The sequence below is a fragment of the Bidens hawaiensis genome, unplaced genomic scaffold (genome assembly GCF_021521415.1).
Source record: "Bidens hawaiensis isolate Kalapana, Puna unplaced genomic scaffold, B.hawaiensis_p1.1 tig00007072_1, whole genome shotgun sequence".
Taxonomy (NCBI): Eukaryota; Viridiplantae; Streptophyta; class Magnoliopsida; order Asterales; family Asteraceae; genus Bidens; species Bidens hawaiensis.
In genome coordinates this window covers 1,102,993-1,116,837 of record NW_027491487.1, presented here as the reverse complement: position 1 = coordinate 1,116,837, position 13,845 = coordinate 1,102,993, and the positions used below count along the sequence as shown (strand labels likewise).

Genomic DNA, 13,845 nt, shown 5'->3' with positions numbered 1-13,845 from the left:
CGGAGAGTTGGTCTTCGGCAAAGTAGGTTGTTATTATTTGACGGCAAAGTGGGTGCGGGTTTGGGTTTGCAACAGGCTGTGGGTGACTGGGTGGGTGTGGGTTTGCAATTTCTATCACACACCACACCACCACCCCTACCAAATTCCATCAAAATGTGATGGATTTGGGGTTGGTGATGTGGCACCATTTGATTGGGTGGGGTGTGTGATGAGAATTTTCATCACATCCACCCCCCCCCCTAAATAAAGTGTTATTTTGATCCCACGACGAAGCTGGTTTTCGGGGTCGGTTTCTTCTTTAATCACATATGAGCTACTATGAGCTGATGCCCCCAAATGCATTGTTTGTCAGATTTGAGACCCGTTGTCGACACGGTCACCTATTTGATAAAAGATTTAAAATTATATACATATTAAGTTCATTTCAAAACAAAAAAATATGCATATTAACAAACAGTTAAAGAGGGGAGTGTAATTAAAGACCTTTCCCGCAACCAAAAAAGCCGAATACAGCCCGACACCAAATTGACCAATCAAACTGTTATCACTTCCAAGATCCTTGTTCTCCTATAACACGATAAAACAATAAAAAAATCATTTAAGAAACTGATGCGCATAAGTGCATAACTATATAAGAAAAAAGAGAGAATTACCTTAAGAGCATTTAAGAACTTGGAAGTGCCACTTTGAGCAATAGTTCCAAGGCAGTCTATAAGCTCTTCCCGAATCATTCCAACACCGGTGTCTCTACAAAAAAAAATAATCAAAATACTGTTTCATATGCCGCTTTCACTATGCAATGGAAGCTTTAAGAAAGTAGGAAAGTAAAGAATCTTACAAGATTGTAATGGTCCCTTTTTCCTGGTCGGGTTTAATTCGGATCTCTAGCTAACAGACATCTCCAATCAATGACGGGTCGGTTACACTTAAGAACCTTAGTTTGTCAAGGCCATCAAAAATATGGTTAATCTTTCTCTCTGCCACTATAGGTGATTAGGTTAGTTAAAAATCTTGCGACTCGTGTTTCGCTCTAATAAAGCTCACACAAAATCAGCTCATTCATAAATGAGCCAAGCATGAGGCAAGATAAACTCTCTCCTTTAACTTAAAGCCCAAAGTTAAAACACATGCACACACGCATATATACGTGTATATATATATAACAAAAACCCACCTCATGTAATATGAAATTAACCATTAACAGAGAGACAAACTAACCCAATTACACCCTAAATAATCCAAAATTATATACAAATAACAGAAACCCACCTCGGAAAACATAAAATTAACCACAAACAAAGAAAAATTAGCCCAATTACACCCTACATAATAAAAAAAATTACAAAAAATTCAAAAACCCACCTCAACTTACATGAAATTAACCTTAACAGAGACTAATTAACCCAATTACACCCAAAATAATCTAAATTCTACAGAAAATAACAGAAACCCACCTCAGATAACATGATATTAACCTTAAACAGAGACAAATTAACCCAATTTCACAAACTTGACAACCCAATTACAACTAAAATATCAAAATTCCACACTAATTTAAAAAACCGACCTCAGATAATATGAAATTAACCCAATATAATAGATTAGAAAGCCTTCAACAAAATCAACAAAAACTCACAATAACGAAAATCAGTTACCATAACCGAGCCCTAATGTATTTCATGTCCATCAACACATGTGAAAATCAGTAAAAACTCATAATAATCAAAATCAGTAACCATAACTGAGCCCAAATTTACTTCACAACCATCAACACATGTGCAAACAAACTTGTCGACAATCAAATCAAAAAAACCTAAATCAGCAAAAACTTACAATAACAGTGGCGACAGCAGCTTCCTTGCCGCGAAATACCATCCCAAATTGCAAATTAGTAACCCTAGAAACGTAAAACACCACATTAAAAGAAATGATAAGGTTCAATGAAGCAAAAAATCACACCACGAACCTTTGATTCATCACATATTAGTGCAATGCCTACCATGTATCTCCGAACTCCTCTTCATGAACATCAAATTAACATATTTCATTGATTTGCATAAAAAAATGGATGTCAAATTAATATATTTCAAATAAAGTAGAACATGACTGGAACCAAATCAAAATTTCTCCCATATATTTTCATGAAAATTGAAGAACTTACTTTGTCAATTGAAAACCTCTCTCCATGGCTGCATATACGTACTTTATTCCATCGCTCTATTCCCTTTGTGACTGTTTTAGTTTTCTCTAATTTCAGTAATCAAATTTTATAAACAAAAAATTTACATTAAAAACTCACCTCGTCGGAGTTTTCTCGGCTGTAGATTCAAAATTAACCAAAATTAAATTAAACAAAACACATTAGTAACATTAAACGATAACTACAAACTATAAAAAAAAACTTAATGACGAAAACGATTACTGTGTTTGTGTTCGTTGAAGTGGAAGCTCCACCAGCAAATTGTGGAAAATGGGGGAATTATGGATTCGAACCAAAACTAAAAACGAAAACCGGATCTGGAAGAGATGAGATATTTACCACTGTTTTAATGGCGAATCTTTAAGTGGTTTGAAATTAGGGTGTGATAACGGCCGATTTTAGATTCTAGTAGAGAAGAAGAAGGGGTACAAGATTAGGGTTTCTTGGATGTTGTGGAAGGAATTTGATGTTGCAGAAAGTGAAACCTTGAATAAAGAGAAACTTCCATGGGAAGATTTCAGATGAATTAGATGAAAGAGAAATCAGGAGGCCTGGTATATTAAAGCTGGGGCTGACACGTGTCCCAAATGAATGTGGGGTGACACGTGTCAGAACCTGTTTTCCTTTATTATATATATATATACACACACTAGACGGGTGCCCGCGCGATGCAGCGGGAAATACGGACCTTGGTAATTACATTATAGATTTATGGGTGCTCGTCGTTTTGTTTGTAACCGTGAAACCATTTTTTGGTATAGGTAGATTCATAGTTCATTTATTAAACTCATTTTAATATCGAAGTTCAAACGAAAAGGAACCTAACCATTATTAATGGTTTGATTTTGTTGGGTAATTTTCAACGGTTTAGTTTCAATTTTCGGTGATCAAAAACCGTTGCTAATGGCTTGGCTTATGGTTTAATTTAAGTCCATTAAAATCGAATGGCAAACGGCTATATGTAAATTTTATTCTTTTTTAACTAAAAAGAAACTATGACAATATCATGCTCATATTAAAGATAATTAAATGCTCGTTTTTATGGTGCAATTTTTAAGAAATAATATTAACGTATGAGAAAATTATAACTGTTTAAAAATCGTGGAGGTATTTGGGTTAAAAATGAAATTATGAAAAATAGATAGTTAAAAGATAAAGGTATAATTGTTTCTTAAATTTACAAAATTATATTAAAGTTAAAGGGACAATCGTGTAACTATTTTGGAGAAAAATGAAACACACGTCAAATTTAATGTTAGAATGACCGGTTTGCTTTCATTTTAGGTTGTACCGTGTGCTTGAAAATTTGTAAATCACTTAAAATTTGTTGTCTTAATTTGCCCATAACTCTCATATTTTATATATATATATATATATATATATATATATATATAAACCTATTTTAAGAATTTTTCTGTTTAGAACAATGATTCTTTACCTTTTGCATGGGTCAAAGACTCAAAACTTGATGAACAAACATTCCAACTTGTTAAAAAAAGTGCATAGCTTTATTTAATCAACCTAATGTACACCAAGTAATTATATATTAAATATATTTTGTCTTCGAGGAGACGTTCCAACAGGTAAATTGTATTTCTTACGATCAAAAGGTTAAGAATTTAAATATTTATGTGCAAACTACGATTTATTTATCTTAGAAAAACCAAAGCTGCTTCAGTAAAATACATTTAAAGTAGTATATCTGTATCCTAGATGACTTTGAAAACTTTAATACATTAAACGGATAAATTCCTAAAATATTCAGTTTGAAAAGAGAATTTCTCAAAATAACTCTCTTTTTGAATAATTCCCAAAATAACCCGTCCCTACTTCATCTTCACGCTTAAATTCGGAAGTCAAAGCTGACGTTTTAATCTCTTTGTTGACTTCGAAATTTAAGTGTAAAAATATAGTCGAGACAGGTTATATTGGAAATTATTAAAAAGAGATGGCATTTTGAGAACTTGTCTCTTTAAATTGGTTATTTTAAAATTTTTCACTTAAAAACAAAGTGAGTTATTACATAAAAAATAATGTTACCACGATTATTCTGTGAAACAAAATCATTGATCGTAAAGCCAACGATTTGTGACAAATGTTCTTTTTTAATTAATAAAGACAGAATTACAAATTTTGTCCTTTAAAATAAGACGAATTACGGTTCGTGTCCTTTTTTTAGTTTCCTTGCAGGCGGTGTACTTTAAACTTTTTTTTCCTACAAGTTTTGTCCTTTACGCTAACTGGGTTAGAAAAAGTCAGTTAAATGCCCTCACGTGAGGCACATGTGAGGGCATTTTTGTCTTTTCGTCTACCCTGCAACTTCTTCTTCCTCTTTCTTCTTCATTTTTGTTCTTGCATATATTGTTCTGTGTAGATCTTGCTGCATTGATACCACATGCCACACCCCATCGCCGGCCCCCTTTTTCTCACTTCACGGCTCCACCACTGTCGCCCCTTCCAATTCCGGGCACACATCCGAGGATTTCGCATACAAGCTTCGCACATGGGATGCGAAATCCCCAGTTTCGCATGGGATGCGAAATACCCAGTTTTGCATGGGGTTTTGCTTGGGAGTTTCGCTTCCCGATGATTCGCGTGCCGGGATTCGCGCGAAATGGGTTTCCAAATATGGCTCGATAGGTTCATGTGGGGTTTGGATCTGGGTTCTTAATGGTTCGGTCTTGCGGGTTAACTAGCCAGCCGACGGGTTCGGATACGAGATTCACTAGCCCATTTATGGTTCACATGGTTTAGATCTTGTTTAGTGGATCGCACCTCGGGTTTCGTGACTGACCACTGTTCACCCGGAAACGGGTTTCCAACTCGCCGGAATTTCCAACTAGCCTTAAGATTGTCATCCATTCCATCTGTCCGACCTGCTTTCTCTCTCCCTCCATGTGCGATGTGATGTGTCCCTCTTTGTTCTCCACCGTAGGCAGTCATTGCCAACTGTTGCCGGGTTTGATTTTGGAACCCTAGTTGGCGGTGGTGTGGCACGGGGGATGGACTTCTAGGCGACGGTGGGTGTTGAAGGTATGTTTTTATCCATTCCTTTCTACCAGTGCCACTTTAAAGGGGAACAAGATTTCCCGATGACGGTGGCGGCGATTTTGTGCGTCGGTGGGACTGGTAGTCCGGTAGGCTTGGCCCCAACTGTGTTGGGTTTGATTTTGAAACCCTAGGTGGCGGTTGTGGTGGTCTGATAGGATGTTGTGGCAGTTTCAAAATCGACAATTTCAAGAAGCTAGAGGTATGAATTCTAGAACCCTAATTTTGATCTAAAACGGAATTGAGATCTGCAAAAATGAAGAAGAAAAGAGGAAGAAGAAGTTGCAGGGTAGACGAAAAGACAAAAATGCCCTCACATGCGTCTCACGTGAGGGCATTTAACTGACTTTTTCTAACCCAGTTAGCGTAAAGGACAAAACTTGTAGGAAAAAAAAAGTTTAAAGTACACCGCCTGCAAGAAAACTAAGAAAAAAACACGAACCATAATTCGTCTTATTTTATTGGACAAAATTTGTAATTCTGTCGTTAATAAAATAATAACAACAACATTATTATTCTGTCTATGAAACAAAATCAAAGGCTTACGTCAGCACCTGGTCTGTGTCATTTGCAGCGGTGTATTGCGTGTGGGCTTCTTTTGGTGCCACGCCGCATGACACCGGCCACCGCCACCATTCAATCATTTCCAGTATCTTCTTGTCATTACTCACTTACTTACTTCATACCCCACCTACCTACCATCAAATACATCAAGACCCAACCTAGCTGCTGTTAATCATTGATGGCGCCATTAACATATACTGAAAAAAGCTCTGCTTATTTCTCTGCTCTCACTCAAGCCATCGACAAAAAACTTAAACGGGTAGCTTTCTAATCGTTACATTTTGTATTGTTTAATTGATTGATGGGTTGTTAATTTTGAATTTTTGATTAATTCAGGCACTTGTTTCGCCAACTCAGAGACGTGACTTGTTACAACAATTGTTTGCAGATATTGCTTTAGAAGTTGACGATCGAGCTAGAGGTAAATATATTTATTTTCAGTTTTTTGTCAGTGGATGTTTGATTTTAACTTTAAATTCTCACCGGTACTAGTATTGAACAATTGATTACTGACTGCATTGAATTGAATGATGTCACACAAAATACTCCATAATTATGGTCTTAATTTGGTAACTATAACGGTATCACAATAAAGAAATGATTTTTAATCCAACACGAGCATCTTGTTCTTTTGGGTCTTCGGATGTTCTTATTTTCTTGCGATTGAATTAAAACAGAAGTAATACTTGGTGTGGAAGATGCATCAATGGTGCAACATAAGGTTCGATTATGTTTCTATGATGTGCTTGCTGATCATTTTGCCTCTAAACCTAACGAGCGAGGACAATCAATACTTGATCTCATTGTTCAACTATGGACCCAGCCGTTTGCTTCCCATATTTTCGCATTATTGTTCCATAAATGGGTATGTCTCGTTATTACATTAATGCTATGGCAATACTCAAAATAGTATTCTTGATTCATTAAATGCCAAATGTTTTATAATATCTGTCTTGTAGTTGTTTGAAGTCCAACTTGATGGTTCTGATCTCCTCCTTCGTTACTCTTCGGCTCTTGTCCAAGGCGCTACAAATGTTTTCTGGTACGCTCTTTGTAACAAATATCAATTTTAATGGTTTTTTTGTAATAGTTATGGTAAGCATGTATGTTTACTGGTAGGTTTGATATCCAGACGAACACAGTCCACTTCCAGAGTCTTTTTATGGTGAGTTATGTTTGTATATATTAGCGAGACAAAGTAAAGATCTCTAAACTGTTCTCCCCTTTTATTGGTTCTAGTATCTTCTAGACGATGTTGCATTGGTGCCCAAGAAGTTGAACAAAATTCCTTTACAGGTTAAATTCTGATTCTGTACATAGAGCTGTTAAACGGGTCATGTTTGTGGGTTGTCAGGATTGATGCTTCACACTTACATGGCCCCTTTAATCTGAAAAGGAAAATTATTTAATTTTTTATTTTTGCATATTAGAACTCAAAATTTACATATCATTTTATGTTTTTGAAGGAACTAAGTTTAAACTATGCCAACTTATTTTTTAAACTTTTGAATTTTGGCATCAAATGTACCAGTTTGATACTTTCAAGTCATTACATAAAACATTTTCTTTTTAATTTGAGAAGTAAACAAATTGGTTAAACGGGCCAACCTGTGAACCCATTGGATTGACATGAACACGGCCCGTTTAGTTAAAACAAGTTTGCGGTTTGACAAAACTGTCTCGTACCCGTGAATTTCATGTTAGGTGCATCTCATGTTAGAATTTCACACCCCTGTGCGTGATATATCATGCACTAAAAGTCAGCTACATTGAAAAAAGCGAACATTTGATTTTTTGTTTCATTCAGGCCCAACGAGATTTGTTTCTTCTCCTGTCAAGATTCATATTCCTTTACAATCAAGGTATGGCAATACGTCTAAAAAATATTCATTTTTGCTTCTCTGATACACATCAAAACGTGTCTGGTTTTTGCTTATTGCAGATGAAAAGCTTGAAAGCTTCTTCCAGAACTTTCCAGAGTTTCCGAATGCTTTCCTGATAGGCGGTCCAGCAGATACTTTTGTTATTGAACTAACTGATCAGGTGAGACCTTACATTCTGTCTAATATAGTAATATGATAATATATTGTCTCAGCATTATATCAATATGACACATTGGCTGGACAGCTTCAAAAACTGAAAGTGGAACCTGTGCTTTTGCATTATCTATCCCGCATCAAAGTTCTACGGGGTATTTATTTATTACTTACTCTTCATTCATGGCGAATATGTTTTTTATGAGTTCCACAAATTTTAAAATTGTGGTGGTCTAGTTCAGGTCTGGAGCTGAGGATGACAACTAGTACCAGACTTAAAACTTGCTTGTACAGCTTCACTTCTCCTGGTGGGCCCATGTATCCAACACGAGCGGTTCGTCATGCGGCTTGGGATGCTCTTGACTTTCTTTTCCCGGTCAGTTGCAGTTTATCCTGTCACACTGGTTTGCAGGGTATTGATGTTGATGTATGTAATTATAATATTAATGTTTTTGAATTATGTTTCAGGTTGGGCAATATCCTCGACACATAATTAGCCTCTTTTTCAGGTTGTTGTATCCGTGGTACTGGCCGTCATCTTGTTGGAACTTTGTGTGGTCATGCATACAAGAAATTTTGAACTCGATCAAAACTCAAATATTACCTAGCCGTGACCACCACAGGTATTAAATGTGGGTGGTTTAGGGGTGGGTATATACAAAGAAAACTCTTGGTGATGGTTAAATGTTAAGTTTGTTGTAGTTTGGTTAATCCTACTTGAGTACTTGATATGCTTGCATCTTTCTTTAAAGTTGATACTTGTTTGCAAACCGCCTCAGAACGGTTGGTTATTACTAGTTCATGAAAAGTATGGACAGTTGAATTTGACCTGAATTTACTTGGCCAAGCATAAGCGTAGTTGTATGGGTTTTGTGCGTGCATATGATCTTTGAAATAGATTAATCTTCATCGTGTTCAGTAGAAACTTTAATTTGCTTATTATTTGAATTTTAACCAATTTTACTACCAGTAAATAAAAGGATTCCTACTCAAAAACATTCGTAGGAGGATTTTTTGAATAGTCTTATTTGTATAAGATAAGAATTTCTACTCAAATATTCATAGAACCATTTTGTGAGTAGTCTTATTTGTATAATCAACCAATAAATCGATTTAACAAACCTTAATCACTCGCATTTCAACCAACCAATCATTAAAAACAGAGGAGATCTCTTTGTTATGACTGACTTGAGAGAGAGAGAGAGAGAGAGAGAGAGAAACACAAAGAAAGAGAAGCTATTCATTCTCATAGATCATGGTGTTCCAAGTACACAGAACGAATGGTTAGTTAATTATTATAAAGACCCATACTCTATACAACAATAACATTATGGGTACCTTATTAATTACAACAAATCTACTATGGCCAACAATCGGTGTAAAACATCGCTACCTATGAGATTGGATATCGATGGTTTGAGTTGAACTCGTTTCTCTTTGTTTTCTTCCTTCTAACACTCTTTTAACTACATTAAACTAACTACACATGGGTGCTACGTTACAAAACGAGAGTTCGCAAGGGTTTTTGAGAAAAAAGGCAAAAGCATGCCTCATTAGCCGGAATCTAGTTTTGGCCACTAGGTCATCATCTCATCAAAGTAGTGGTGGTAAATTGGTGAAGAGAGGAGCCGGGCAGGCATAAAGGTAGCATTGTCATCATAAAACATTTAACCAGTTACATCAGGCTCTACCGATACCGAATGTTGGTGTGGCCTAAAATTGAGTTGATCTGACGTACGTTCAACACATTTCATTTTATTTTGTTTCCCTAAAACCTTCACCAGCTAAAAACATCATAAAATATCACCGGTTCATCTCGTACACTGTTATCTTAAAACAATAGGACACTTGAACAGCTCTACACACTATGAAATAAGAACTTGGCCAATTAACCATTAACCAGCTTCATTTTTGCGAAGTAAACATATTTCATTTTGAAATTTTCTTTAATATCAAGACATAGATTGGCATAATTAAGTTCATGACCTGGCTATCTTAACCAGTAGCCTGAACATACATGATACAGCAACAAAATTATTTATTTCTAGTCACAGATTCTGTAACCTATAATTTATTATTGATAGGATGGCATCTATATAAAACCCCAAATATCTTGAACTGACTGGAGACATTGGGAGCCATCAATTTCCTCTATTAGCAGGTCATAGGTGACCACAAACTTGTTTCCTTTACGGTCACAGCAAAACATGTTTGACAACCAGACCAAGTATGAATCAGTTGGCTGGGTCGATCCATAATCCGGCCACCGGTTCAACTGATTTTAGACCACCCCTAAACCTCACCTTACTTGAATTCTATATGGAGTTATGGACAATTAACCTTTTAGTAAAATACAATCTTTACTTAATGCATCATGTTATGTGTAGTATCTGCATGCTTGTATTACCTTAATGGAATCGCACATCTAACGGAAACATCATAGGCGTGCAGATTGAAGCTACGCCCTCTGTTCCAAGGCTACCTGTTTTTCACATTCGTCAACAGGTTACTTAAAGCAAAAATAAAAGAAAAAAAATCACTTTAATATCATAAGATTGTCAATATAAGTAAAAAGCTACCTCAGACTGATGCTGATACATGATAGGGATAGTAAAAGCCAATATCTTTCATCATCTTCCACACAGTTGGTGAAGATAAAAATAATAGTCTCCTTTTGATGCCTAAAAGAGAAGCTAAAGAAGGTACACGAACCAAATCGGAGAATAAATGCGATGATCCATCAACTAAAGCCACGCTGTTGAAATTTTATAAAACAAAAACATAATGCAATAAAAACTAAAGCTCTAGATCCTCCCCTGAGTGCTTTTGTCCTTAGCCTAGAGGGTTGAAAGTTCATAAAATACAAACAATACTCGTTGCAACTCGAAACACACATAAGTTTAAGAAAGTTCAACAAGCATGCGAGGCAATTCAACTAGTCTGCATTGATTCCAAATGATACTTTTCCAGGTCAGCATCAAGATCATCTGCAGATATCTTCTCTCCACGTCCTCCTCTTCCACTTCCACTTCCACGTCCACGCCCTCCCCTAACAAATCCCCGCCCACCGCCACCACCACCACGTGGCCTTCCAAATCCACCAACCCTACCTTGTCCACTGTTTCATACATCCAAACGCAGCGTTAATAACACGTTAGTATACAACCAGAACTAAAACATAATGATTAAACACTAAATGTGAAGACATACCCTCTAGGATAACCATTCATGCTTCCAATAGCGTTGTTTGCCAATGGAGGACCACTAACAGGAGCCACTAGGTTTATTCCCACAATCTCTACTTTCATCGGTTTCCCATCAAGCTGGACATTGTTGTACCTCTTGACAGCTGCTAGCGCATCTTGTCGTCTTGCAAAAACGATCTCAGCCGTTCCCTACACCAGATAAGAAAATCGATTTAAAGCTTAGGAATTTAGCAAGATCTTTTACAACTCAAATACTAAAACTTTAATAACTACCTTTGATCTCCCACTTCTATCGTAGTTTATAGAATACTTCTTCAGATCACCAACTTCTGAAAAAAGCTCCTGCACAGATTCAATCAAGTTCACTCATATAAGAATAACAAAAATCTCTATAACTTTAAAGACATAAAAACTTTCCATATTGTAGGCTCTGGATTCAAAGTAGGGATGAGATTTTGTTTTAAAAAACACTAGTACCATACCGATACCGAACTTGTACTGATACATACGGTACGGTATTCGGTACTACTAAATTTTCGTTATTTTGGTATTTGGAACCAACTGTCAAAGTGAAGTTTCTCTGAGGATAAGACACTGGTACCCAGTATTAGGTACAGATATCGGTACCTTTCGTTCTTGATATGGTATAGATACTGATACGGTTAATACAACATTTTGGTCTTGGTACTATGGTTTGTGTTTACGAATGAATTTGATACGATTCTTTGGTACAGTCTTCGGTACCAAATTTTGTTCAAATTTTGTATCAGTATTCTCGGTACTTCTACGGCCTAGGGTACATATCTCATCCCTACTTCAAAGTACATAAATTTAAACTTACTTTCTCTTAGATCCATCCACCAATCAACAAACAACAATCGAATCAGTTTATCTAAGTAAACAGAGTAAAAAATTGACCTTAATATCCTCATTAGAGACTCCGTAATCAAGGTTCGATACATAAAGCCTGGTCCCGGTTTCAATCCCAGATGCCCGGCCGCCCGGTCCACCACCGATATTCTGATCCGCAACCGCAAACAAATCATGATTCCAATGAGCAGCAGCATCCGGTGCCTAAATCAGACGCAGAAAACCTTTTATAAACAATCACCACCAACAGCAACAGCTACAGCTACAAGCCAGCAATTGGAACTAAACAAGCATCAAATCAAATGAATCCGATCTAAACTATTGAACCTTAGGCCCGCCGTAAGGAGTAGATCTGTAAGCACCACGGTTATTGAAGCGGCGTGAAGGTGCTGGTCCAGGTCCAGACGCTCGGCCACGGCCACGGCCGCGACCACCGCCGCCGCCGTCGGACTTCTTGTTGTTCTTGATTAGGTCATCTAGCGACATGTCTAAAGCAGCACCCGCCATAACTTCGAATGAGATGATGAAATTAGGGTTTGAAAATTTTCAGTATTCGGGTTGAGGGATGCGGAATGGTTGAGACGGGTGGGTATTTGCCCTATTTATCGACACACAGGGTAGTTCAATGTTACGTCACATAACTCAACCTTTAACTGTTTATATATGGTACAAACCTTTTAATTGATTTTCAATTGTGTTGCTAATCCTATTAAGCCTTGTTTTTGAGTTTTTTAACTAAGAAAAGAAAAGGAAAATAGAGAGAATTATAAGAAAGGAAAGGGATGGAATTTTTTTTAATTAGGTGTGTTCTTGAGTTGGAAAAAAATTAGAGGAAATGACAGGATAACTATATTAAAAAATAGTTATCCTTAGTAATCATCTCATTTTTGAGAGGATAACTTATTGGGAAAATACATTAATTTAATCTCTCCTAACTCCTTCTACTCTTTTCCTTTCCATCCTAAAAAAAACTCAATAACACCCATTTTTTAACTATCCTTAGTTTTCCTTTCATTTCCCTCATTTAAAAAAACTCAAGAACAGGGCGTAACAGTCATATAGGCTTTAACTCGCGTGATGCAGCTGTAAGTTTATCTAAATTAGATCAGTGCCGGCGTATGACACTGGAAATAAGCCAAAAAGTTAAATTTGTTAACACTCAATTACAACAATTTAGCATAACAAAAACCGCACACTGTGGTGACAAACCAACGTTAGTTTGAGCTGACGCAAAAAGTTAAACTCGTTAACGCTCGATTACAAACCAGCGGATGACACTGGAAATAAGCCAAAAGGTTAATAAGCTGACACAAACTTGGACATAATCAACGGACAAAAAAACCGTTGCAAACAAAAAAAATTTGTGCATTGTGCTAAACTGATGCGAATTTGACGGGAGTCAACGGTATTGGCGGTAAATCATTAAAAAAAAGTGTGTCGCGGTGACAAACATAAGCAAATTCAGTCGGTATCGGGTGAGTCTACATCAAAATAAAGCAAAACATTATTCGTTCACACTCAAATACAACAAATTAATGTAATTAAGACCAAAAAAAAGTGTGATGAACACAAAAAATACCTCATGTTATGGTCGCAAACTAACACGAATTCGACCAGAATTGAATGCTTCGACATTAATCGTAAAAGTCAAATAGTTTCAAATAAAAATACTAATTTTATAAAAATAAAAATTAAAAATGAATCAACTACGTGGGTGTTTGAGTGATCTTTTAGATTTTGCTTATTTGATTTTTGAAAAGCAAAAAGTATTTGACAAAACCACTATAAAAACTTCAAAATATAGTTTTTCAAAATTGATTTTACTTTTCAAAAATTAAATAATCAAGTTTAAAAGTCTCACCCAAACACCCCCTAACTAATCACGTGTCGCTACACGGACCAATAGGTGTGTTGCAACACG

The 13,845-nt window shown here is 36.3% G+C and overlaps 3 protein-coding genes across 4 annotated transcripts; 1 reads left to right on the top strand and 2 right to left on the bottom strand.

The window, feature by feature from the left end:
• Nucleotides 1-293: 293 nt before the first annotated feature.
• On the bottom strand, nucleotides 294-955 carry LOC143634517 (heat shock protein 90-5, chloroplastic-like). Its single transcript, XM_077102571.1, has 4 exons — nucleotides 839-955; nucleotides 654-747; nucleotides 484-567; nucleotides 294-380 (listed from the first exon to the last, which is right to left on the bottom strand). The coding sequence occupies exons 2-4, from the start codon at nucleotides 729-731 to the stop codon at nucleotides 303-305; spliced, it is 240 nt and encodes a 79-aa protein (XP_076958686.1). The 5' UTR covers nucleotides 732-747; nucleotides 839-955; the 3' UTR covers nucleotides 294-302.
• Nucleotides 956-5,986: 5,031 nt separating this feature from the next.
• LOC143634516 (uncharacterized) lies at nucleotides 5,987-8,542 on the top strand. 2 transcript variants are annotated; one of them, XM_077102570.1, is made up of 11 exons: nucleotides 5,987-6,071; nucleotides 6,149-6,233; nucleotides 6,493-6,677; nucleotides 6,772-6,854; nucleotides 6,932-6,977; nucleotides 7,052-7,108; nucleotides 7,620-7,674; nucleotides 7,755-7,855; nucleotides 7,940-8,003; nucleotides 8,091-8,224; nucleotides 8,317-8,542. In XM_077102570.1, the coding sequence occupies exons 1-11, from the start codon at nucleotides 5,991-5,993 to the stop codon at nucleotides 8,476-8,478; spliced, it is 1,053 nt and encodes a 350-aa protein (XP_076958685.1). In that variant the 5' UTR covers nucleotides 5,987-5,990; the 3' UTR covers nucleotides 8,479-8,542. The 2 variants fall into 2 exon arrangements, with proteins under 2 accessions (XP_076958685.1, XP_076958684.1); XM_077102569.1 differs by having other exon boundaries at nucleotides 6,490-6,677.
• A 2,026-nt stretch (nucleotides 8,543-10,568) lies between these two features.
• On the bottom strand, nucleotides 10,569-12,435 carry LOC143634515 (THO complex subunit 4A-like). The gene is made up of 5 exons (XM_077102568.1): nucleotides 12,252-12,435; nucleotides 11,973-12,128; nucleotides 11,328-11,396; nucleotides 11,059-11,243; nucleotides 10,569-10,966 (listed from the first exon to the last, which is right to left on the bottom strand). The coding sequence occupies exons 1-5, from the start codon at nucleotides 12,429-12,431 to the stop codon at nucleotides 10,780-10,782; spliced, it is 777 nt and encodes a 258-aa protein (XP_076958683.1). The 5' UTR covers nucleotides 12,432-12,435; the 3' UTR covers nucleotides 10,569-10,779.
• Between the last annotated feature and the right edge of the window lie 1,410 nt (nucleotides 12,436-13,845).